Source organism: Crocodylus porosus, unplaced genomic scaffold (genome assembly GCF_001723895.1).
Source record: "Crocodylus porosus isolate Cpor-Errol unplaced genomic scaffold, CroPor_comp1, whole genome shotgun sequence".
In the NCBI taxonomy this organism is placed as follows: domain Eukaryota; kingdom Metazoa; phylum Chordata; order Crocodylia; family Crocodylidae; genus Crocodylus; species Crocodylus porosus.
The window spans coordinates 214,894,113-214,918,574 of record NW_017728886.1 but is presented as its reverse complement, the minus strand read 5'-3'; the positions used below and the strand labels follow the sequence as shown (position 1 = coordinate 214,918,574).

The 24,462-nt window shown below is 42.1% G+C and overlaps 1 protein-coding gene across 2 annotated transcripts in view; it reads left to right on the top strand.

The window, feature by feature from the left end:
* The window catches only part of STAU2 (staufen double-stranded RNA binding protein 2), a 230,467-nt gene extending 208,108 nt beyond the window's left edge, over positions 1-22,359 (top strand). For both annotated transcript variants that reach the window (XM_019549301.1, XM_019549293.1), the window contains 2 exons: positions 20,471-20,559; positions 21,392-22,359. In XM_019549301.1, the coding sequence (XP_019404846.1) occupies positions 20,471-20,559; positions 21,392-21,485 (183 nt within the window). In that variant the 3' untranslated portion in view covers positions 21,486-22,359. The remainder of the gene's footprint in view (positions 1-20,470; positions 20,560-21,391) is intronic.
* Positions 22,360-24,462: the final 2,103 nt, after the last annotated feature.

The following is a 24,462-nucleotide window of genomic DNA, read 5'->3' as shown; positions in this document are numbered from 1 at the left end:
TTGCAGCCTTGGCTTTCCTGGTTTGCTCTCTGCAGTACCAGACCAGTGCAGAATATTCCTCCTTGGAGGTGAATCCCATCCTTTGTAGGCCTTTCTTTTCAGCCTCAGGAGGTCTGCTAGATCCTTGGAGAGCCAGGGGGGCTGCTGTGCCCTCTTGCTGCCTTTCCTCTGAGATGGAATTGAATTAGCTTGTGCATTGAGGATCACTCCCTTGAGGAGCAACCACTCTTCCTGGACTCCCCTCCCCCTTGGGTCAGGGTCCCTTAGGGCCTCCCTGACAAGCCGCTTGATCTTGTCAAAGTCGGCTTTTCTGAAGTCATGGACTTTGGTGTTACTGACTGGCTTGCCAGCTTTACGGTAGATGGTGAAGGTGTTAATAAGTGGAAAGTAAAAATAAATGAATTCCAAATGAATAACCAATCATCTTCCTAAAATGCATTTGCTGCAGAAATATAGCTGAACATATGTTCAAAATAGCAATATTCAGGAAAGCTAAAATATTTTAAGGTTTTAGAGACACTAAAATTCTTAAAAGTTTCTGAAACTTTCTTGCAACTTTGTCATTGATAATGTGAAATAATATAACATGAAATAAGTTAAATTTAGTCATTTTGATGACAAACTTACCTATTGCTTTTTTCCCCTTCTTCTTAAGGTTGTTTTTCAAGGTATTGCAATGTCCATTAAAAGCAAATTTGAATTCAAAAGAAAGGATAGTGTTTATGGCTCTTTATGGCTCCTTTATGATGTATAAGGTCAGGTTAAAATGCATTTGTGTTGTGTGTGTGTGTATGCTTGAGTTTCAATTGTAAAATACAATGCAAAAGTACCATTAAACAAAATGAATGCAGTTGTCCAAGAAGCAGGGACAAGAAAAGCACTTTCTGTTGGCATTAGAAGTCTCAGATTTGTTTTCCTTATCTTTTTTTTTTTGAGTGAGCTATTTTTGGAGGACTGGGAACATATTTTCACCTTAGCTACAGTTCTCCAAGCCTAAAATTCAATATCTTGTCTCCATTAAAAAGCTGGGAGAACTGTAGCTCAGGTTTCAACTAGATTTGTTCCAGCTCCTCCAAAGATTGCTGGAGTCCTAGAAGGAGAATGAGAGTCACAATCTGGTACTTCTGATACAAAAAAGAAAAAGAATCTACCTTAAAAATAGAATTTTGCAGCTGTCTTCCTCATTAGTAATCCCTCTCAGTTGAGGATGATGGTCCTCTGTGATTGGGGTCCAAATGGCTGCCAACTTGGCTATCTGGGATCAACAGACTCTGTTGCAGCATGGGCACATTTCCATGCAGAGTGGATGGCTCTGGGTTCTTGAGTTGGTCTGCAACATGCTGTTTCTGCTGCTCCCACTTTTTTCTCTCCTGTTATCATAATAAGGTTTCAAAGTACTGAAATCCTTGCAGCAGATTCTTCTTCCATTTGGAACAGTCCTGGGCAGTAGCCTCCCATGAGTTGATGTTTATGTTGCATTTTTTCAAGTTGGTCTTCAGGATGTCCTTGAAGTGCTTTCTCTGTCCTCCTCTTGAGCACATTGATTGAGCTAGGAGAATAATACTTGGTTTGTGAATTTGGAGTCAGACATCTGGATGATGTTCAGCCCAGCAAATTTGATGTCAGTTGGACTTTCTTGTATGCTTTGATGAAGATGTTGATGATTGCCTGAATATGTGCTTCCAAGTGAGCACACACTACACCATCATCAGTGTACTGGAGCGCAATGATTTTGGTCAGAATGGTCTTGGTTTGGGCTCAGAGTCAGCTGAGATGAAACAGCGTAGCGTACCATCCATTCAATTGCATGATCAGGGGACTGCAGGGCAGGCCCTATGAGGAGAGGCTACGGGACCTGAACCTGTTCAGCCTCCACAAGAGAAGGCTGAGAGGGGATCTCGTGGCTGTCTATAAACTTGGTAAGGGGGACAAGCAGGCAATGGGAGAGTTCCAGTTCCCCTGAGCACTACCAGGAGTAACAAGGAATAACGGCTATAAGTTGACTGAGAGTAGATTCAGGCTAGACATCAGGAGGTGCTACTTCACAGTCAGGACAGCTAGGAGCTGAAACCAACTTCCAAGGGAAGTGGTGCTTGCTCCTACCGTGGGGGGGGTCTTCAAAAGGAGGCTAGACAATCAGCTAGCTGGGGTCGTTTGACCCCAGCATTCTTTCCTGCCCAGGGCAGGGGGTCAGACTTGATGATCTGCTTAGGTCCCTTCTGACCCTACCAACTATGAAACAGTAATTTAGCTCCACTCTGACTGGAAGCTTATTGGTGGTCAGATGGAGCATCATGGTAAGCAATTTCAAGAAGAGTGTTGGAGTCATGACACAGCCTTGATTAACTCCCATCTTAACCTTAAAGGGATCTGTAATAGTTCTGTTACTGAGAACCACTGCTCAAATACCATCATGGAGCAGGCCATGAATTTCATGAATGGTCATGAATTTCAGTGGGCAACTGTACTTCAGAAAGTTCCTCCACAGTGCTTCTTAGTTGACAGACTAGAAGCCTTTCTTGAGGTCAAAGAAGGACATGTAGAGTTGTTTGTGTTGTTCAAAACATTTTTTGTGTAGCTGCTGAGCAGTGAAGATCATTTCAGTTGTGCCTCTTGATGCCCTAAACCCACACTGAGATTCTGGGAGCAGCTCTTCAGCAAGTGGAAGGATATAGTTCAGGAGGGTCCTTGCTGTGATCTTTCCCATGGTGGACAGTGGGTGTGTCTACATGTGCATTAGATCCAGGAGCAGTTTACTTGTGAGTAAACTACTTACAAGGAAACACTTCTGGGCAGGTGTCCACATGTGCAGGGAAGCAGGAACAGATTTACTGCAAATGGCAGCAAATTGCTCCCTCTTACTGGGGCCCTGCAATGGGCCTTTGCTGCCACCAGGGGGAGCAGCTGGCAGGGAGCACCAGGCCAGGACACAGCTCTCTCCTGGCCAGGACAGGGACATTGCACCCTGACCCTGGGGGGCTGCCTTCTGCTGGGGTGGGGACAATGTCTCCCTGCCCTGGCAGCAGGGAGCTCTTGACCCCGACTCCTTGATCAGGGGCAAGAAGACTTGGAAAGAGTGGCAGAGATGGGCAGGTCCCAGCCCCCTGCCCTGACCTGCCAGTGGGGCAGCTAACAGTCCCCTGCTGCACCCATGCCACTCTTTCCAAATCCTGCACCTTGATCAACTGACCAGGGCATGGCACTGGGACCTGCCCCTGACCAGGAAAGTTCCCAGCCCTCGCTCCACAATTGTGGGGTGGGGGCTGAGGATCCTGTTTCCTGCACAGCTCTGTGATCATGGAGCGGAGTGGGGAACAGGGTACCCAGCCCCCACCAGCAGGGAGCTCCCAGTGCTAGCTCCACCACGGTGGGGCTGGCACTAGGAGATCTTTATCTCAGCAGCAGTCACAGGGCTCAGGCTGAGAGATAAGCATCTTCCAGAGCCGGCCCCATGGTCACAGAGCTGGCATGGGAGATAAGGATCTCCCAACCCCCCACTTCCCGACTGTGATTTTGGAGGACTGGGAATGTATTCTCACCTTAGCTACAGTTCTCCAACCCTAAAACTCAATGTCTTGTCTCCACTAAAAAGCTGGGAGAATTGTAGCTCAGGTTTCAACTAGATTTGTTGAATCTATTTCCCAGCCCCTGCTGGGAAATAGATTCAACAATCTGTTGTTGAATAGATTGTTTCCCAGCCCCTGCTCAATCATGATCTTGGAGTGGGGGGGCTTGGGCAGGGAGACATAGTCTCTACCCAGGCTCCAGTGGTGTAGCCTACCCCAGCAGCAGACAGCTCCTGGGGGGCAGAGAGGAATCTCCCAACCCCTGGCGGCCAGCTGACCAGGAGCAGATTTGCTTCCAGTCAGGCATCTTCTTCATGAGCACTACTGCACAGTAACTAATTGCAAGTAAATTTGCTACTTGCATTTGCAGGTAGCAAATTTACTCACAGTTAGCAAGGTTTACTGTGCAGTAAGCATGGGCATGTGTAGACACATACACTTACTGTGTAAACTGCACTACTGCACAGTAAAGCACCTTGTGTAGATGTACCCAGTGAAGTAAAAAAGGGCACAGACCGCAATAGCAGTAGTTATTGCACAGTGCAACTTTAACAATACATTTTTAACTCCCAGACACTGAGAGTTAGGATTACCAGATTCTATCTGCTAGTGGAGAATGTATTAACTCTTAACAGCAGAAGTAGCAGACATCCAGGTTAAACATTCAGTGACCAGGAACAAATACACCCCTTATTTCATCTCCCAACCAAAATCCTAAATACAGTGTATTCGCTTTAAACCTTTTGCATTTGGTGAAAAAAAGTTTAGCCATATTGTTTCTTTTGAATCACAATCACTTTAAATGGGACATATATAGCAGCATAGAACTGAGGTGCTCTTTTTATAAAACACTTTAAAATTGTTTAACAGTTAACCAAAAAAGGAGTGTTGAAAGTATATGAAATTCTCTCCAAAGAGATCATATGCCTCTCCTAAAAGGACAAAATAAAATTTACCAAAAAATGTTGAAGTATGAAGAAAGCAATCATACCAGTATTAGTTTTGTAAGTAGATATCAAAGTAGAATATGCAGGAGCTAAATGTTATGCCCATTTTACAGATGTGGGAGGGGGTGGGAAGAAAATGAAGCAAAGTGGCTTCTATAAAGACACAAAGAAAATTAATTGGAGAATGAGTATCTCTTGCATAAAATAGGTTTTCCTTTCCCCCAAAAAAACTTGCAAGACATCAATTTTTTCCCTATTCCATCTCAAGATCAGGGACCTTTTGAAATGTCTTATGAGCAAGTAAGCAAGCAAATAGGCACCCTACACCAGAATGACTCACCTGAGATTCAGAGCAGGGATGGGAACATGGATCCTGTATGGATGTCTTAACCCCCAGGCTATAGGCTGTTAGTGATAAAGGCTGTATTCTCTCCTTCATTAGACTAGAGATTCTGTTCTGGACGTGAGAAATATTCTCAACAAAAACTTACTCAGAACCAGTCCATTCCTTTGAAAAATTGTGTCAATGAATTGATATTTTCTGACAGACATGTAGAAATGCATTTCTACTGGCCATACACCTAAGTACTAATGCTGCACTATCTCCTGGGCCACACACCCTCCTTAGGAAAATAAACTTTCTTCTCTACCCAGAATAGCAAGATCCATTGCATCTTTGTAATACTTTGATGTAATTTTTTTCAGACTTTGGATCTTGGCCTAAAGAAACTGGAATGAGGAATATGGCATTGTGCATACCTCAAGTGAAGGCAGAGAGCCAACATAAGGCTGTTATAATTACAAGTGAACATTCTTGTATCATAAAAATGAAAGAAAATCTATAAATCAGAGCTGGCTTGGTGGTCCTTAGCAGCAGAGTGCAGGAGCTCAAAACTGACCAGGGCGGGGGCCATTACAGAGAGAAAGGGGTACACCCCTCATCCCAACTGGAAGGGGTGCTTACCGTCTTCTGATCAATGCTTATAAAAGCATTAACTGTCTAAATAGGAGCCACATTCAGCTCCCTGCTTAAAAGGAGGAGCTGTCCTAAAGGTGATGACAACAGGGGAAAATAAAGGAAAGACTGGGACCTAATTGTTTATGTATGTATGTGTGAGATGTGGGCATAATGTTGAAAATGTCTGTTTCTAAACAAATTTTCCAAATTCCATGTTTGGATGTTCATAGAGGCACTTGATCACATGAAGTGACCATTTAATCTGGAGAGTAAAACTCCTGTTCTGAAGAAATGGGCAGCATGCCTTTCTATATAGTCTTAATTATGCCAATAAGCTAGCCTAAAAATATTCTATCAATACTAAAAGTATTAAACTAATACAGGTTGAAATGTCTACAACTATTACCATGCATACCTGCTACTGTGACTTCAACAAAAAAGTGGGACTGTGACTTTTTCTCCTAAAAATTGCTTCCTCATATATTCTTCCATTTTCCTCCAAGCTCAGTTAGAGTGCAGTGCTGACAAAACCAAGGTCACAGTTTTGATCCCTAGTTGGACTACATGATTTTTTGGGCTTGGAACAGACATTACACGTAAACTGGTTTAAGTGATCAGAAACTGGTTTAAATCTGTAACGGAACAGATGTTTAGTGCACATAAACCAGTTTGAAAATGGCTGAAATCAGTTTAAGATAAACCTGGTTGAATGTAGTATCAGACTTAACTGATTTGGGTCAGCCAGGTCTATGTAATGTTTGTCCCAGACCCCTTGCTGGTTTAAGTTAAACCGGACTCCCCCAGCATCCCAGGATGCTCTCTGGTCTAGGCAGAGCTCTGCTCCACAGCAGAACTGGGCTCTCCCCTCTGCTCCCTGGCTAGAACTCAGCAGAGACTGCAGACATCTACCTGCCTTCCCCATGCTCCCCCTCCCTTCCCAACACCCTGCTAAGCATGGATTTCCTGCCCCCTCTGCTTTACACAGACACCTCTCAGAATTAGCTGGCAGACCATATGTTGGCTATGGTCCATGCTGTGCCAGATGGAACAAAGGCAGAATCAACAGGTAGTTGATATTGTCTCTCTTGTTTTCTTAATGGGGTGATAAACATTGAGTTAGGGATGATAAACACTGTGTTATCAATTCCCTGCTGGGCTGGTCAGAAGGCGGGGGGGGGACCCCCTCCCTAATCAGAGCATCCTGCTGGGGCCTTGCCATGCCCCCCTCAGCCCAGCACTATGGAAAGGAAGGGAGGGTTGCCTTAGTGCCCCCTGGCTTCTAGCCTGAACCACTGCAGGCATGTGCCTGCATTTCTGGTATGTCACTACAGTTGCAAACTGATTCAGCCTGGCCAGGTTAGACTAACCTGCAAAGATTGAATCAATTTAGGCTCAGGCTTTTTGAATGTCTGTCCCTAGCCCTGAGTTGCCTTCCAGCCTTACTTCTCTATGAAACTCTGTCACAAACAGATATCTGTAGAAACCATCCATTTGAAGACTTTGCCAGGTTTGTGGGGGCTTAAAAAAAATGGAGGGGAAGAACACATTAAAGCCTGTGGTAGTTGGGCGGCTTCTTTCCAGCCATTTTCTTTAACCGGAGCCGTGGGGTGTTTTTTTCCCTGTCCTTTTGAAATAGAAACTTCTTGGGCTGAACCTGCACTTCCTAGCACCTGGAGATAAGTAAAAGAACTATATACTATTGTGCAAAAAATGAACATTTTTGACAGTATACAACCATAATAATTAAAACAAAATATAAACAGAAATTGCCAGCTGCACAAACAGCAATCACCCAGCAGCCGTAGTCAGTCATTAGGAGTGCCCAGTTTCCCATCACATTACTGAGAATTTGTAATCGAATAGCACATGTTGTGTGTGTTTTGTAACAACACCAATTCAGTCTGCTAACCTGCTTTATGGGGGAAGAAGGAAGCAGAGCAGAAATTCTGAGTTTTATGTGACTGAGTCTGCACCCTCCCCACCCATTGATCTCAATGTGGGATGAGAAACTTCAGCCTCTTGTAGGATCAAGCCCTCTGGTTATTTAAGACCCAGCCCTGGAAGATGAGGGGCTCTTCCCTGGAAATATTCTGCTGCCTCAGTTCCAATTAACTTCAGTATGAGTTGAGAGAGATCTGTACCTCATTGGAAATGCTCAGCACTTAGCAGAATTGAGCTTGCACTGACACTGGTAATATCTGTAGGTATTTTATAGCAGGGATCCTTTCTTTAGTTAAATATTTTAATAGGAGTGTACACATCTGTCTTTATACCCAGCAGCTTTTCTGGCCCACAACAAGTCCTCTGTGAGTTTCCCCAACAGAGCTCAGTGGGATCTCTGTCAGCTGCAAGATTTATGTCATCTTTTTCAGTCCTGAGAACTGTTCCTTAAGCTTTTCACATCTGGATTTAATTGGAAAGACATTAAAAGACATTAAGTGTGCTGGAAAAGCATATTTTAGAGAAGATCTTTATAGACACTTCCATTAAAGGAGCTGATGGTTATAGGTTAAAATGGGATGAGGACAAGTCATCAACAGTTAGCAAGGACAAAATTACATTACTAACTGCTTGACATAAGAAGTTGAGCTTCAGTATTTGAGCCTGATTAAGATCTCAGTTAGGCCAACATAAATGAGGAGACAAATACTATTGGAGTGAGTTGAGTTAATGAGCAGAATACAGTAGAAAAAGTCTGTACATGAGATTGGAATCAGGCCTTTTTGTGTCTAGTATAGACACTGAACAGTCTTTATATAACTCTTCTGTGGGAAGCCATTTGTAGTGAATGCAATCATGTGTCGCTATTTCAAACCGAAGTTTTTAGTTGTTTAGCGTGATGGGAAGTTACCACAGAAGGGCACTTACTTTAAAATTAAAATTTCATTTAAAAATTATTACATGTAAGACATCTGATTCTGAAGGAGTCATTTCTATTACTAAGAATCAGGAATGCAGAGAATAGGACTTTTAAAATAATCACCTGCCAATTTTCAGAATGGAAATAGTTGTTTTTTTAAACCCTCCTCTGTAGAGCTAAACAAATGATTTTTCTTTTAAGGAGTTCCCACACACACAATCCTCCTACCCCTCCTCTGGTTTAAAATGAAAATAGATTTTTTTTTTTCTGTGTTCCTGAAGGTTGTTTAAAATTCATGAGAAAAATAGACCATGGTGGGTGGTAGTGACAAGAGTTAGACACATGCATTTGAATTAAAAATAAGGGATATAGTGAATAGAATGTTTTTATTTTCTAGCCTCCTCTTCTTTCAAAAATTCTCACCATCTTTAACTTAGCCTAACAAGAATTAAAAGTGTATTCATTTATGTTTCTTACTATCCCTTAGTTCTGCCACTGCCTGAGCACATTTACACATGATATTGGTGTGACACAATAAATTCCCACAGTTTGCACTCTACGAACCCAGCTCAATGTGCTGCAGAGGGGCTGGCTAGAGTACAAGCGTGTTCAGTGCTGGCAGGCAGCCCCCACACTGAAGCACCCTTGTGCCCCATCCAGCTCTGTCAGTGTCTACACGTGCATTGCAGCTCACTAAATAACATCACCATAGGATAGTACTTGTGATGACAAGTGTTAACTTATGGCAATGTTTATTAGTTTACTGCAGCCTAATAGGGCCACATGTGTAGATGCTGAGACTTTACTGCAGAGCATGGCATTTCTTCACTGTTGCTTCCTTATGTTTAGAAACAGGGAGATAATGGTTCTGATTTCTGCAAAGCATTCTGATGCCAACGGATGAGACAGTGCGTATTAATTCAAAGTATTGTAACCATTTAGTGAGTGTCTTACAGGTTCCATTGATATATCTATCACATCATGAAAACATACGATTTACCTTCTGTGTACACTAAAATGTTGGTGCATCCATTTTGTGGGGTTTTTAGTCTTGTAATATAGGAGCACATCTAACATTTAAGCTATTCCTTATACCTGCCATTACTTAGGAAGAGAAGCTTAAGTATGAGTAGATTCAAATTTCCTGTTGTATTGCAGCTCATTTTGGAGGTAGGTATTTAATTAAATATCTAATAGAGTCTATGATGTTAAAAATCTGAATATTTACTTCTAGACCTGACCACCTTATGTGTAAAAATGCAAAATGTCCTATTCCTACTTATTTTCCTTCTATATGTTGTAGGCTGGCAGGTACTGGTAGCTGCAGGTGTTTTGGTACAGTATTATACCATATTCACGTATTGTTCATGTAAGGCATTGGTGTTCAACATTTTTTCATTTGGACCCCTAAAAAGGTTTGAATGGAGGTGTAGACCCCTTTGAATTGTGGGTATTCACATACTTTTGACTTATCATAGTCATCTTTCACAGACTCCTTAGATATAGTCTTTGGATCTCCATGGGTCCATGGACTACAGGTTGAAAACCACTAGTGTGAAGCATCCAATACTACTTCCATTTTTATCAGTGAGAATAGGATTGAGCCAAAGTTCTCTTGTGCCAGTTTGGTTGATTTATCTATTAACTGCCATTTAATGAAAGCTAAGTTAACATTGTAAAAGAGCTTGGTATGACAATCTGAGTCATGGCATACAGAATGGATTAAAGGACTATGTTTAATGCACAGTCCAGGAGAAAAAAAAGTCCTCATTCCTAATACAAAATAAATAGGGTTAAGTACAGAAGTACAACCATATAACTGAGAAGAGAATTTGATGTTTAACTGCCATAGAAATGCCAGTAAATAAATCTATCATATTAATTAAATGATTTGTGTGTCTCTTATTCCCACCTTCAAGTAGGAATGAGACCTAAGCATGACAGCCATGCTGCTGGCTTTCTCTGTGCTCTGTTTTGCCTGTTCTTTTTATAGTTATTGTTATAAGCTAAACACAGTGCTGTGCATTTGTCTGATATATGATCAGTTAGAGTAATTCCTACTTACTTTATCAGTAAAGTTGGCCCTATGTATTTTAATTCTCACTATTCCTCAGGGAAAAGCAAACAAAAAGTACATAGCCAGCATATTACAAATAAGCAATTTTTCAATGCTAGTTTATTTCTATACATTTTTGTAACCTGGCCATATAGTAGTAGAACTGCCTTACCACAGTTTAATCATACAATAACTTGTGAAGATAATGTATCACCATACACTTCTGCTGTAGTTTCTGGACAGTCACAGAAGTGAAGTTCAGGGTCATACTCTGACTGATGACATGTTAAAGTATGATATTAATTATATCACATTCACCCAGAGAACCTTATCTGCCTATGTCCTTAGACCAGCACGGCTACAACCTACACCAAAGTAATCATGAGATACTTTGGTTGTTTAAGTTCCTAGTGTAGGAAGTCAAACAACAAGTTGCTTAATTACTATTGGTTGTGGAAGGGGAAAGTCCACGCAGAAGAACTCCATGTTGAAACCAGTCGTGTCTTCCATGTATTCGCTGGACATTCAGACACTGTCTTTCACTTTAGTTTCTTTTTACTGTTCATATATTGTCAATGACATTCATGCTGGATGTTAATAGAAACTCCATTTCTGCCTAATACATTGGGAAAAAAAGTTCAAGAACAGTTAATCCTTACTTAAAGATTACCCCCAGAAATCTGGCACAGTCAGTCTCATGGATTATTTTCCATGTAACTGCTGGCTACATCAGCTAAAGTAGCCCAGGGCAGCTATAACCAGCACAGCCAACTTTTTCAGAAAAGTTCTAAGTTCTGCAGTTGTGATCCACCATTCTTTGTTTGGAGACACTGGATTCACTTTTCTTTCTCCCTCCCTCCATCTCCTCCTTGACAGGTGCAACCGTTAGGTCTTAACTCTAGTGCATTCCAGGTGAATATTGCTTATGTAGTAATTAATCTGTTTTGGAAAATACTGTTTCCATGTGTTAATCAGATTATGCTATGCCCTGAGCATCTCATGCATAAACTGTGTATGGAAACAGCTTGAAGTCATGTAATTAAGGTTTACATTGTGTAGTGTGAAAAGCCTTTCTGAAATTTAATTTTTAAACAGATGTTAACTTGTGTCATTTGAAATCTAATCAGTTGGAGATCATGGCACGGTGTGAGGAAGGTGGCAAAAACTCCTCACAGACAGCACTGCTTGTCACTAAGTTCCCTTACAACAGAAACTGTGAGGAAGAAGTATGTAGTCTGACTGCTCATTGCTTGGTTTGTTTAGTTTATCACCAGCTTGATACATCAAAGAACATTTTAATACCTTTTAAGTAAATTCTCAGACACCTGTGGGTGTATTTTTGCACAGACCAATTGTATTTCTGTGCACATACAACTTTGGATGTGAACAAGTGAAGGCTGAAAAATTGATCCCAGAGAATAAGAAAGCTGAAAGACTGATGATTTTAAACACAGCAAAATTAGAACAATTTGTTATCCTTGGAACAGCAAGTCCTCAAACTCTGAGCCTGATTGATTTTTCAGCAGCCTCAACATTTCAAGTTTAAATTCCCATATTAAATGGTTATGCAACTGAACTCATTACTAATGTAAACATCTTTTGGCTTCAGTAGGCTTAGAGAGACTGTGTCAGCAATTAACTTTGCTTGTTAAGGCTGTAATGGGGTGGGGGGAACCTTCATGTTGTAGTGGTGGTAGTTGGTATTCTGTTTTCCAGTAATAACCTGAGCTGTTCTTTAGATCTGACTTACAGATACAGTCAGGGACTTAGGAGCTCTTAGGGTATTTCTACACGTGCTCCAGGGGTGGGGGGATGCTTTAATTAGAGCGGCTCCAAGAGCCACTCTATTTAAAGTGCCATGGTGCCTTGTGTATCAGCATCCCCGTGCTTCAAAATGGCAGAGAGCATTTTAAAGCTTGTCGAACGAGCTTTAGTTAAAGCGTCCCTGCCACCATTTTGAAGCATGGGATGCTGATACATGAGACGCGGAAACTGGCTGGAGCATAGTAATTACCACGGTCCAGCAGACTCAATTAATCGAGTCTGCTCTGACATGCTGTAATTACAGCACATCAGAGCAGCCACCCACCCATGTACAGGCAGCCTTAATGACTTTATCTATGGTTATAATTGTGGTGCAAAATTACATTCAGTTTATGCCCATAATTTTAAACCTGCATAAAAGAACACAAAAAAATGGCCAGACTGAACATGTGGCCTTAAGAATTGGAAAGTAGCTTCTTGCACTGTTAGGAAATTGAAGCTAGAAGGCACCTCATCAACATTACTGGGTCTGTGGCAGACCTGTCCAAAAGTGATGAGGTCACTGCTTTGAAAAGCTATCAATCAAGCCAGCTGGAAATGTATACCAAAGATGAGAAAATGCAACCATTTCTTGGTTACTTGGAAGTATCAGAAATGAAAGGTATGTTTGAGAGGAGAAACACAAACCATACACTACGCTACAGAGAACATACAAAGACTTTATCATGAGGACGTGAGCTAAAATACACATGCTTTAGTAAGCTGTTTTTGCTTAAGAATGACCTAATGTACCAGATTGTCATTACAAGACATTTAATCCCTAGAGGAGAAAGCAGGAAGAATATTCACAAGTTTGAATACTATTTACTAATTGCTAATTGACTTGAGAAAAACTAAAAATGACTGGAAACTTCCACCACTGTCCTGATACACACATGCACATTTATAATGAAAATGGCAGCCAAGACAAACAGCTAGCAGTGCAGTGCATCCTGTTGGCATCATGCTCTTGGCACTGCTGTAACTACATGGAAAACAAGTGATACATGAAATGTGTAAAGACATCTGTTCTATAACCTATGGGGCTTTACTCACAAAACAGTTGTAAAATCTTCTGGGGGAGAAAAATATTTCTGTATCTCTGCAGATGCTCTATTGTAAGAAAAATATCAATGAAAGGACGAGCAGGGCCAGATTAACACATAGGAAAACTAGGCACATGCCTAGGGCTGTGAGTGAAGAAGAAGCCCAGTTGTGCTTATTTTGCTGCAGCAGTGCCGCCCAGCTCCTTTTCCTTTCTAGGGCTGCATGCTGCAGCTCCAAGTCCTGGTGGCAGCTGGTGCTGCTCCTGCTGCTGCTGCCATATGCAAAGCAACTAGGCGCATAGTTTGTTTGCCTATGGCCCCATAAAGGGTTCTGGCCCTGAGAACGAGCTGAGCTTTCAAGAGTAAATTGCTTACCAAATTCACTGTAAACCATTCCATTTTGTCTTTCATTTTAATATAACTTATCTGCCATTCACAAGTTACATTTACTGGGCCAGATTCACTTCTGGTGTAATTTCAGAGGGCCAATACAATTAAAATGTGAAATACATTAGCTCAGTGTTTGTTTGTGACCTTTTTTCTTTGTAAAATACTTAAAGCTGTATTGTACTAAGCTGATCCCTCTATTTGCTACCCTTAATCTTTCCAAATTTATCAAGAAGTAGAGAGCTGGGTAGCAGTGAAGAGTGTATTTAGAAGGACCTCACTGTAGGAGGTGTTGATTTGTTCACAGCCCCTCCGATACCAACCCTCTTATCCAGGCCAATCCAAACTTACCATATAGGAAGATGGTGATGGGAGTTTCTCACAGTCTTAGATATGCACACAGCCAGGAATTCTCCAAACTACCCCATTCTCTATACCAGCACCCCCTTTCCTGGTCACCACAAATCTAACACCCTCAAAAGATCTTTTTGAAAGCACAAGTGATGCCCATATTCCTTTTGCCCTCTCAGAATATGTAGAATGTAGGTGATGCTTTCTTCCATTTGAATTTGGGGAATTAAGTTCCTTTATTCCCAAAGTCCACAAGAAGATTAACACCACATCAATATATCTGTGGAGTTACTATTATATGAAAAGTTGTGCTTGTGGATATTTGAACTGACTTCACTAATTAGCATTACTGTCGCTTGTAGGTATTGTAGGGCTTTGGCCTCTTCTTGGTCAGTGCCTTGCCCCCTAGCGATGTCAGGGTAAGATTGGGCTTTGGTGCCACCAAGATGGTTCGTGCGCCTACTCGTCTGCCACGTCTTTGAAGTTTGTTGGGGGGAGGCAGTTCCCTGTAGGTGGCCCCAAAACAAAGGAGTCTCAACCCTCATCTTTCTTCGTGGGGCTCCAACCTCCCCTTTACCCCACCCTTACCCCAGTGGGGACTGGGAAGATGCTGCTCACCGCAGGTCTTCCCCTGGATGATCTCTCCTCATCCACGCTGCCTGCCTCCATACGGGTTGGGTCTTCCTGGCCAGCAATCTTTCCTGTGTCAGTCCCTTGTCTTTGAGCCAACTCTTTGGCAACTAAACCTGCCCCAGCTGGGGCTAATTGTAACCAAGGAGAACTTAACTGAAAGTGTCTGGCATCAGGCCCCTGGGATTCCATCTCCCTGGACCCACTTGGTCACTTGGGGCGAGGGGGAGAGGAAGGAACTTGTCCTTCCCTTCCCTCCTAGAATGCGTGGGGACAGGCAGCCGCCCCATGCCCAGCCTCTGTCAGCTCTCCCAGCATGACCTCCCTGCTAACCTGTAGTTAAACTTTCCTGGTCCCACCAGCTGGTGGTGCTTGTCACTCCCATGCAGGGCTTTTGTAGCTTCCTGCACCTCCCTACTTGCTATGCTGTCTGGCAGTCCCTTGCTGCCACTCCCTGCCGCAGTACCTTCTCTCCCTGATGTGGCTGCAGCTCTGCTCCCTGGTGTCCCGGGGAACTGCTTTCCCCCGACTGAGCTCCCTTGCATTCCTCCATTCCTGGGGCTTGTGCCCCTTGTCCATCTGTCGGAGTCCCCCGGCAGATGCACAGCTTCTTTTCCCCACACTTGGGGCTGGTGCTCCCTGGCTCTACAGCCAGCATCTCCCAGCCAGCGTTCTGCTCTCCTCTGCCTGGCCACTCAGCCGTATCTCCAGCTGCTTTTTGAGTAGCCCGTGCCTCTCCAGAGCCATGCCCCTGGAGCTCACCGATTCGCAGGCTCAGGCAGCTCCAGAACTTCCGAGCCTGCATCGGCATCTCTTCCCAGCTACTGTTCATCTTCACCCCTATGGTAAGTATTGGGACCCATCGGGCGGGGTTTTGGGATGTGTTGTGGGGGCTTTTGCCTTCCCTTTCACAATTATCCTTCCCTATAGTTCCCAATTCTCCTTTTTCCTACACAACATCTGAAATAATTGGATCATGAAACAATTATAAACATTGTGTGTGCGCTAATGATTTGTCTTTTAGGCTACAGACATTTAGTACACATAAACCAGTTTGAAAATGTTTGAAACTGAGTTGAGATAAACCTGGTTGAATGTAGTATCAAACTTAACTGATTTGGGTCAAACTGGTTTATGCAGTGTTTGTTCCAGACCCCTTCCTGGTTTAAATTAAACCAGACTCCTCCAGCATCCCAGGATGCTCTTTGGGCTGGGCTCTCTGCACTCTAGCCAGAGCTCTGGCAGAGATTGCAGGTACAGCAGGGCCTGCCTGGCTTTCTCCTGTCCTACCTCCCCCCCCCCCATTGCTGCTTGATGCTCAAGAAGCAATCCACACCTCCCTCCCATCTCCCACAGCGTGGAGCCCAGCCCCACGGACCCTAGGCGTGCGGTATGCTAGCTAATGCTGAGAGTTGTCTGTGTGTGTGTGTGTCTCCAATTTCACTGGGACAGGCAGACAGAACAGTGACTGCTTAGGGCTTTTTGGAGCTAATCAACAGGTCAGCTGGTAACCATTCCTTCCTTGGAAAAAGCTGTTTAAAAAGATCTTGAACTAATTGAGGGAGGCTATTGTTTTGCTGATGGGGTAATAAACATTGTTATCGGTCCCGAGCTATGGTGCAGGCATACCTCCCTAATCAGAGCATCCTGCCTGGGCCTGGGCCTGGCCATGCTCCCCCCGCTTCAGGTCAGCACTATAGAAGGGAAGAGAGGGCTGCTCTAGTGCTCCTCAGCTTCTAGCCAGACTCACTGCAGGCATGTGCCTGAATTTTCTCAGTCCAGAGAGAAGGTCTGTATGGTTACAAACCGGTTCAGCTTAGCCAGGTTAAACTGACCTGCAAAGTTGGAATCAGTTCAGGCTCAGGCTTTTTGAATGTCTGTCTCTAGCCTTAAAGCTTTCTGGGCTTGTATCTCCTGCCCGTGGGCTGGTGAGAATCATAGGGGGTTTTTTTCAGTGTTACAGGAAAAGTGGGTTGTTTTATAGTTCTTGTGACACGTACTAGACACAGTATTTACCATTCAAGACTTTTAATATTACCTTTATCGCATGTTTACAGCTGATTTCTACAGACCAAAAAGTCTGCAGTCTGCACTGCTAAAAATAGTACTTATTTTTCAGTACTACACTACTTCCATTGCTAAAGAAAGAGCATAGTGTGTATTCTAATTTGCAATTACTATTGTATGATACTGGCTAATAGTTCCCTAAAACCTTGCAAAGAAATATTTCAGCAAAGTTATGGAAGTACCATAGTGCACACATGCATGCACACACACGGACATAATATTTCTTGCATACAAAATACAGGTTTTTTCCCAAAAAACAGCTTCTAGAAATTGGAGTGTACATTATATGCAAGAAATATGAAAAAAAAAACAGGCTATGGACACATACCAGGTAAAACCAAAAGTAAAAGTGATCCACAAGGAACAGGACAGTGAGCAAGCTCAGCTACCTAGCTGCTGGACTCCATTACTACAAGAAAATAAGTTTTTCCTCCTTATTCTTCCTCGGGGAAACAAATTGCATATTATAGTATTCTGGGGCTTGGTGTATGTGAGAAACTATGGCATATCATTAACTTGTGAATTAACTAAATAACATTAAGGCCAGACGTGACTGACTGATGTGTTTTATACTATCACTTAAATTCCAGTAAGGCTCAGAGACCTATTGTGCTAGGCGCTGTACTTAACAAATAGGTCCTGCCCCAGGAAGGACCTTAAGGACAATAAATAGGTCCTGCCCCAGGAAGGACCTTAAGGACAAGCTTAATAAATAGGTCCTGCCCCAGGAAGTTTACACTGAACAAGGAAGTAATATGTGGAGAAAACAAAGAGTTCAATAGAAAAGCAGAAGTCTGAGTTTGCGATTGTCTTAACCCAGGCCTACAGAAATTATTTGTAGGCCCCACTGCAAAGTTCAGTGTTAATGAGGAAGCAGTGGCTTTACTAATTTTAACAGACAGTTTTTTGAGGGGGAGGGAGGAGGATGGGGATTCCCATGCAATGAAGGCATTATGACCAGGAAGAAGCAAAAAAGTAGGCAGTCAAGCTGGCCTCTTTGGCAGAGGGAAGATAAAGGTTGAGAGTGCAGTCAACTAGATTTTATTCGACCATCAACAGCAAGCATGGAGAAAGAGAGCAAATTTATTGCATGAGCAGCATGGGCAAGAAAATGCCCAAAGAAATGCTAGTTCTGGAATTTAGGAAGTAGATAATGGCAGTAAGTAAGGGCTGAGCATTGGCAGAACAGAATACTGTGAATGGAAAGAGTACCAAAGGGTTGTGTACGTGGAAGGAATTGTTGAGGGTTGTGTACATGCAAGGAATCAACAGCCATGTCAATGGAGTAGAGAAAGAAGATGAGGAGTGGGCAGAGAGCAGAAAAATTAACAGCATTGATGGACTGGGATTCATAGGAAGTGAATAGCAGGGCAGGTAGAGGAGGGGACAGATGGGTAAGTGCTGGTAATCTGATTTAACAACATATTTTTCCCTTTAAAATTCAGCTATCTACTTGTATGTAGGATAAAAATGCATAGTTCCTTATGCTTTAGGGTATGATCCCACCAGGATTAGGAAGAATCTCAGTCTCAGGGAAAATAATCCCACCATGGGCAAGCATAGAGTTACTTGCACGGTCCCCTGCTCTTTTTGTTCTGTTCATTGTCGAAAACAGAATAATAAAGTACATGGAGTACTAACATAATGTAGCATGACAGTTCTTGTGCTGTTATTCAGCAGGTATCTATTCTCTAATAACATTTAAGTTATGTAAAATGTATCATCCAAGGAAGGGACTCTTGGATTGGATAAATTCATGGATCAGATCTATTAATGACTATTGAACAGAATGGTTGGAAATGTTTCCTCTGGCTTCTATAAATGTATAATTGTGGATGTCAGGGAGGGTATTGAACAGGAGATAAGATGACTCTCAGTTTAGTGTTCTCCCTCTCTAGCATCCACTTCTGCAGCTGTCAGAGACCAGATACTGGGCTAATGGACAATTGGTCTGACCCAGGATGGTGCTTTTTATATTCTTAAATAGTATGGGGAAAATACTTGTCACTTTCATTACAAAAGTAATGACTTTATCTATTGCTTCAACAGAAACTGGAAATAGAGACAAAGAACACAAGTCTGTTTAGGTTGACAAGTAGGAATAAAGAATCTTTACTGAACTACCACATTTTTGAACATTTAGTTTGACTCTTACCCTTGAAGGCTAATGATGAAATATGGATCATGATCATTTCCGTTATTTATTGAGTCATATTCTTTGATAACTTTAGGGAAGTTCTGAGAAGATCTCAGAGAAAGGAAAAAACAGGATTTTACAGATCTTAGAACTTTTTTTCCTCCTGTCATAAGCACTTGGTGCAACTTAGTTCATGGGGACAGTCAGAGAAATCTGTTGTTCAGTTTCGTTTTCCATTTCACTTTTAAGGCAGAACATGTATTAGTATGTAGCATCTTTGAGTTTCATAATCACCCTTGCTAATTAACTATGTAGAAGTGTTTGTTGTCAACATTGTCAGTGGAAAAGGGGTAGTTTACCTAATAAAACCAAAACGGTGTCATGGGGTGAGGAAGAAGGGTGAAAGAGAGAGAGAAATAAGCAAAGTATTTAATTGATCAAATGTACTACCCTAATGCAGTGATTCCCAGTCAGGGTGCCAGGGTCCTTGGTTGCCTTGTGATCCCTTCAAGGGTGCTGTGGGGTGCCACACACTGGGCACATCTACACAAGACATTTACTGCACAGTCAGCTACTTAGCCGCACAATAAAAGTCTCAGCATCTACATATGCACCCCTATTAGGCTGGAGTAGATTAATTAATTCTGCAGCAGGATAGTACTTATATTCACAAATACGTGTGAATACATGTACTATCCTGCTGTGGAGTAAAAATACTCCACACATGTAGACACTGGAGGGGCTGGCTGGGGCACAAGAGTGTTTCAGTGCAGGGGCTGCCTATGGCTAGCGTGGCACTGAAGCTCCCTCATGCACCAACTAGCTCCTCCACAGCACATTTAACCAGGGGAGAGAAACCCTGGGCTGGCAAGCTGACCCCCGGGCTCTCTGCCAGTCAGGGCTGCTCTGCCCTGGCTCCACATGTTGCTCCTGAATAAATTGTGGAGACCTGCTGTGTTCTCTCTAAAAATTGGTCTATTATTTTTCTGACACCAAGAAAATGAGTGAAAACTAAGAGCTGACACTTTGTAACAGGTGCAATAACTCTAATGAGGGGTGCCATGAGTCTAAAAAGTTTGAGAGTCACTGCCCTAATGTAATGTTGTTTCATTGTTAGTGCTCCTCTGACACCAAGCATGGCTCGGAAACCTTTAATTAATACCCTTCTCTGACCCATATATTAGAAGTTAGCAGTTCACTATTGCACTGTTTTGGATTCAGTCAGTGGTGGAGGAGCATGCCTACCAAACCTTCACATTGACTTTTCTTTTCATTTATTACATTATCTACATCTTCTTGAATCCCTGACCTAAGGATTTCTCAGGACCAGACAGAAGCAAGAACTCCATGAATACACTAAGGACCAGGCAGACATATTAGGTCAAAGAAGTGATATTTCTATGGGGTGTATTCTTTGCTTAATGCAAGCAATGCAATTTTCATTGACATTCATAGCAGTTACTTGCTTACACAAAGAGGTGAATATATCCTTATGTTCAGTCACTAACACAGCTGTTTATCGTGTTATTACACAGGATCTTTACTAGCACCCTAAGAGTTTTCCGGAATATACAAGAGACACATTAACATTTTTCATCAGTTACGTATTGTGTTAATTCTGCTCATATTACTGTCCTGTTATGTTCTCCATTTCTTCTCCAGGCAGCTTTAAGTGCCTTGAAACAGTTTTCAGAACAAGGACTGAATCCGGTAGAAGGGGCTATGAAGGTTGAAAATGGTTCACTTGAAAAGTAAGTATCATTTAAATTCTGCATTTGAATGCCCATATGATATTGTAGATAAGGAATATTAATTAAAAACATAGTTACCCCTTTAAATCATTACAAAAAACCTGTGGTTCATTTCCTCCAGAATTTACATGTGATTTTTGATAATCTAAGAGTCTAAACAGGATTTCAGTCATAGTGTGACTTTTAATGCTTACAAACCGGTAATGATGCAGTTGCCTGCTTATGCAATATTTTTCTTCTTATTCTAGTGATCCTGGGTAATTAGCATAACATGCTTTTAGTCAAACAGGTCGTTGTACATGATGCTGCCTGAAAATAGGATAGCTTTCTGCCAGTACTTACTTGTGCAGTAAAAACATGAAAGTAAATCAGTTTCTTTCAAGCCTTAAGAACTGTTACCTAAAATGTTTAGCTTTGAGCAATGTACACTAGATGCAGCTTTCACAGTGGTTTTTTAATTAATTGTTTAGGAGTGAATGTAGATTTATTTGTAAAAGCCAGGATTTTTCTGAATTTGTAATGTAGTTTAAAAATCTAGTTCTGTGTTACTAAGTTAGAAAGCAGTGTAGTAAGAAAGAAATAGACTATAAATATAAGTGGCATTTGGAATTTTCAATAGATACATTGTACCTATTTATAAACTAATTTAATCAGAAACATTTTTCCACATGATCTCATCAGCATAGTATCTGAACATAAATATTGTTGTTTCATTTTTAAATGTTACCTTTCACACTGACCTTTGAATTTCATATGCCATCTGCTAATAAACATGTCTTAAAGATGTGCAACCCCAGCCCTTACCACTCTTGTTAATGTATTAATCTTTCAGACAAGTCAAGCATCTGGGAGAAAAAGCAGACAATAAACAGACTAACTCAGGCACCATTGCTCAGGACTGCAAGGATTCAAAGGCTGTCGTCTAGGAGCTTCCCAGCACCCACGGCTGCCACTGCATCCTTATAAACCTGTCAACACGCAATAGGGTGTATGTGTACAAGGAAATGAATGACTAATACCATTATTTGAGTCTTATGTGAAGACAACACTATTCTAACACAAGAGATCATATACGTGGTATATTCAACCGGGGAAAAAATAAAATTGAACATTTCCCTCAGAACTTAAGATCAGACCAGAACTGAATTACCCAGAGGCAGAAGAAATCTGATCTTGTTACTGATGCTTAAAATAACAATCAATTAACAAAAAGTGTTAGGGGAAAAAGGGAAAGTTTAAAATTGACTAATAATGAAGAAAAATAAGAGTCAACATTGGTCCAGTTATACAATTTTTTCATAGTGTAGTTTAAGTTCAGCTTACTGTTTTTTAAATAATGCTTGAATATTTTAAAATTAACCAATGACAGTGCTGTGAGAATTGTAGTTGTTGTCTTCATATATAGTCATACAGCTTATCTTTTTATGCAGAATAATGCATTCTTCATTCTATATGAATATGTATGACTTTAAGATGCACTACTCAGAGTTGTATGCAAACAGAAGTTTAAATCATGACAAGTATTTGCTTAAACATGAACTGATGTTAATGATGATCAGTCACAATATACTCCAGGAAAAGCAGATATGGTATTTGATTTCCCTTGCCATTATCAGTTAAACAGGCGCCTTGCCTCCAAGGATCATTTCCCCTTCAATTCTGCTCTCTGTTGTGTGAAGCACATCTACACCCCATTCTGTGTGTTGTACCAACCCACCGTTTGCATCAACTGAGTGTTTTTAATAACTGCATTCTGACCAAGAACAGCAGATAGGTTTGAAATGTTATCTAGAAAAAGGGGGGGGGAAAAACCCTGTTGAAACAGTTGTCGAGGTTCTTCTGCATAGAAGGAGTAACCAGTAGAGATGAGGCTTGCAGCTGCACTCTGTACCAGCATATTTGAATTAACGGTTTGGCCAAATGCAGTAAAACCACGTCAGTTCATGTGTACAATGCTAGTGTTGTCTCTTTCTTTATCCTGCAAAAGTATTCAGCTAATAGAACTATTCTCAAGGAGACTCTTAGAGTATCATATTAATGAATGTCTAGAACAAATAATAGGACTAGATAGTGCCTTTCAGGGGAGGATCCACAGGGGGTGCAGTGGCATGATTGCACCCCTTCTTTTGGATTGGAACTCACCACAGGAGCTTCCAGGGATTTTTTTTTAAATCCCTAAAGCAGGTGAAAATCCTCTTTCCCTTCCCCTTCCTGCTCAAGGGCACACTGTTCCCAGTCCCTTCCCACTGCCTGGCTTTCCCCACTGTCCCAGGGGCTGGGAAGCACCAGAGATGTTCGTGCGGGGGCTCAGCTGGGCTGGGCTCAGCTGGAGACAGACAATGGCAGCAAGGATGGACAGGATGGATTCCCTGCACCTGCACCTGCTCCAGGACCAGGCAAGGTGGGGGAAACTACTCTCTAGCCAGTTGTTGCCGCTGTTGTCTCCTCAGCTGAGCCCAGCCCCTGCTCAGTCCAGCTGACTGTGGAGCTTCCCTGTCCTTGAACAGTGGAGAAAACAGCAGCAACAGGCAGTGGAGGGGTAGGGGAGTCAAAGGTAGGGGTGGGGACATGTTTCTGAATGGGAAGGGGAAGAGAGTAGGGATTTTCATCTGCTTTAGAGACTTAAAAAAGTCTGCTGGCACTGGTGGGATCAGAAGAGGTGGCAAGCAGTGGGACATCCTGGATCTGCCCCTGGTGTCTTTCACCACAGGGCTACCTCCAACAAAACTGTTACGACTTCCATCTAGCAAAGTAATTTTAGATTTCAGGATATAACATGTCTTTCCATGGCTTTCTCTTTGTTGTTTTTAAATATTATGCAACCAGAAAATGATGCAGCTGTCAACTACACAAGCATGACAATAGCCACACACATTACAAGATTTCACAAGCATGTAAACCACAAATCACAACCTGGCTAAACCTCATAGAAAAACAAACAACAATATAGGGAAATAATACAATGTACCTGGGCCCCATCTAAGAAAGTCCTTTGATGTTCTATTAAGGTTCCTCCACAACATAATATGGTCTGTACTAAAACCCACCAAGCTAGTGGCTGCTAAAAGAAAACAAAAAATTATATCCATGGAACAGTAGCTTTATATCTGATAGTCTGGTGTAATGAGCACTCTCTCCTCCCTTCAGACTCCATAACTTTCTTAAGGCCTCATGCTGAGCATTACCTCAAAGAAACTGATCATTTAGCTCCTGTCAACTGGAAGGTTTCCAGAGGCATTTGCTAACTGGGTCTTAAAATGGTAGCTGCCTATAGAAATACTGAACCCTGGCCTGCATTGCCTGCACTAATGCAAAATGCAGCAGCATGGTGACTATGGGAAGGGAGTAGATAAACAAGGTATCTGTCTCATACCTATCTCCCTGTCTTGGTGTGCACAACATGGATGAATGTATCCTTACTGCAAACCTCTCTCAAGTCAACAGAGAATGACACCAGGATGTACATTCACCCTTATTCAGTTAATTGAAGCCACATACAGAGGATTTAAAACTAAAATGATAACCAATGATGTATTTATAGGCCCTTCATGGACTGAGTACAGGAGAACGTATTGAGTTTCTGGCTCCCTTTATCATCCCACCCTTCTGAGGCATGAGGAAATGGGGCTGAGCCAGATGAGGCTCTTAAAGGTCAACAGAGGAGAGATCTCTATTTGTGTATCTGTGGCTCTAGGATTACAGAATCTTCTCCTTTCTGTGGAATTAGAATAGCTATGAGATTAGGTCCTCTTGAAAAAGGTGCAAAGCCTTTGATAACTCAGGCCACAAGTACATGGATTTTGCTGAAGGTTTGCTGCCAATTTTTTATTCATGTTTTGTCACCTGGGGCTGTTCCATTTCCCCAGGAAACCCAATAGAAAGACTCCTATTCACTCAAGTGAC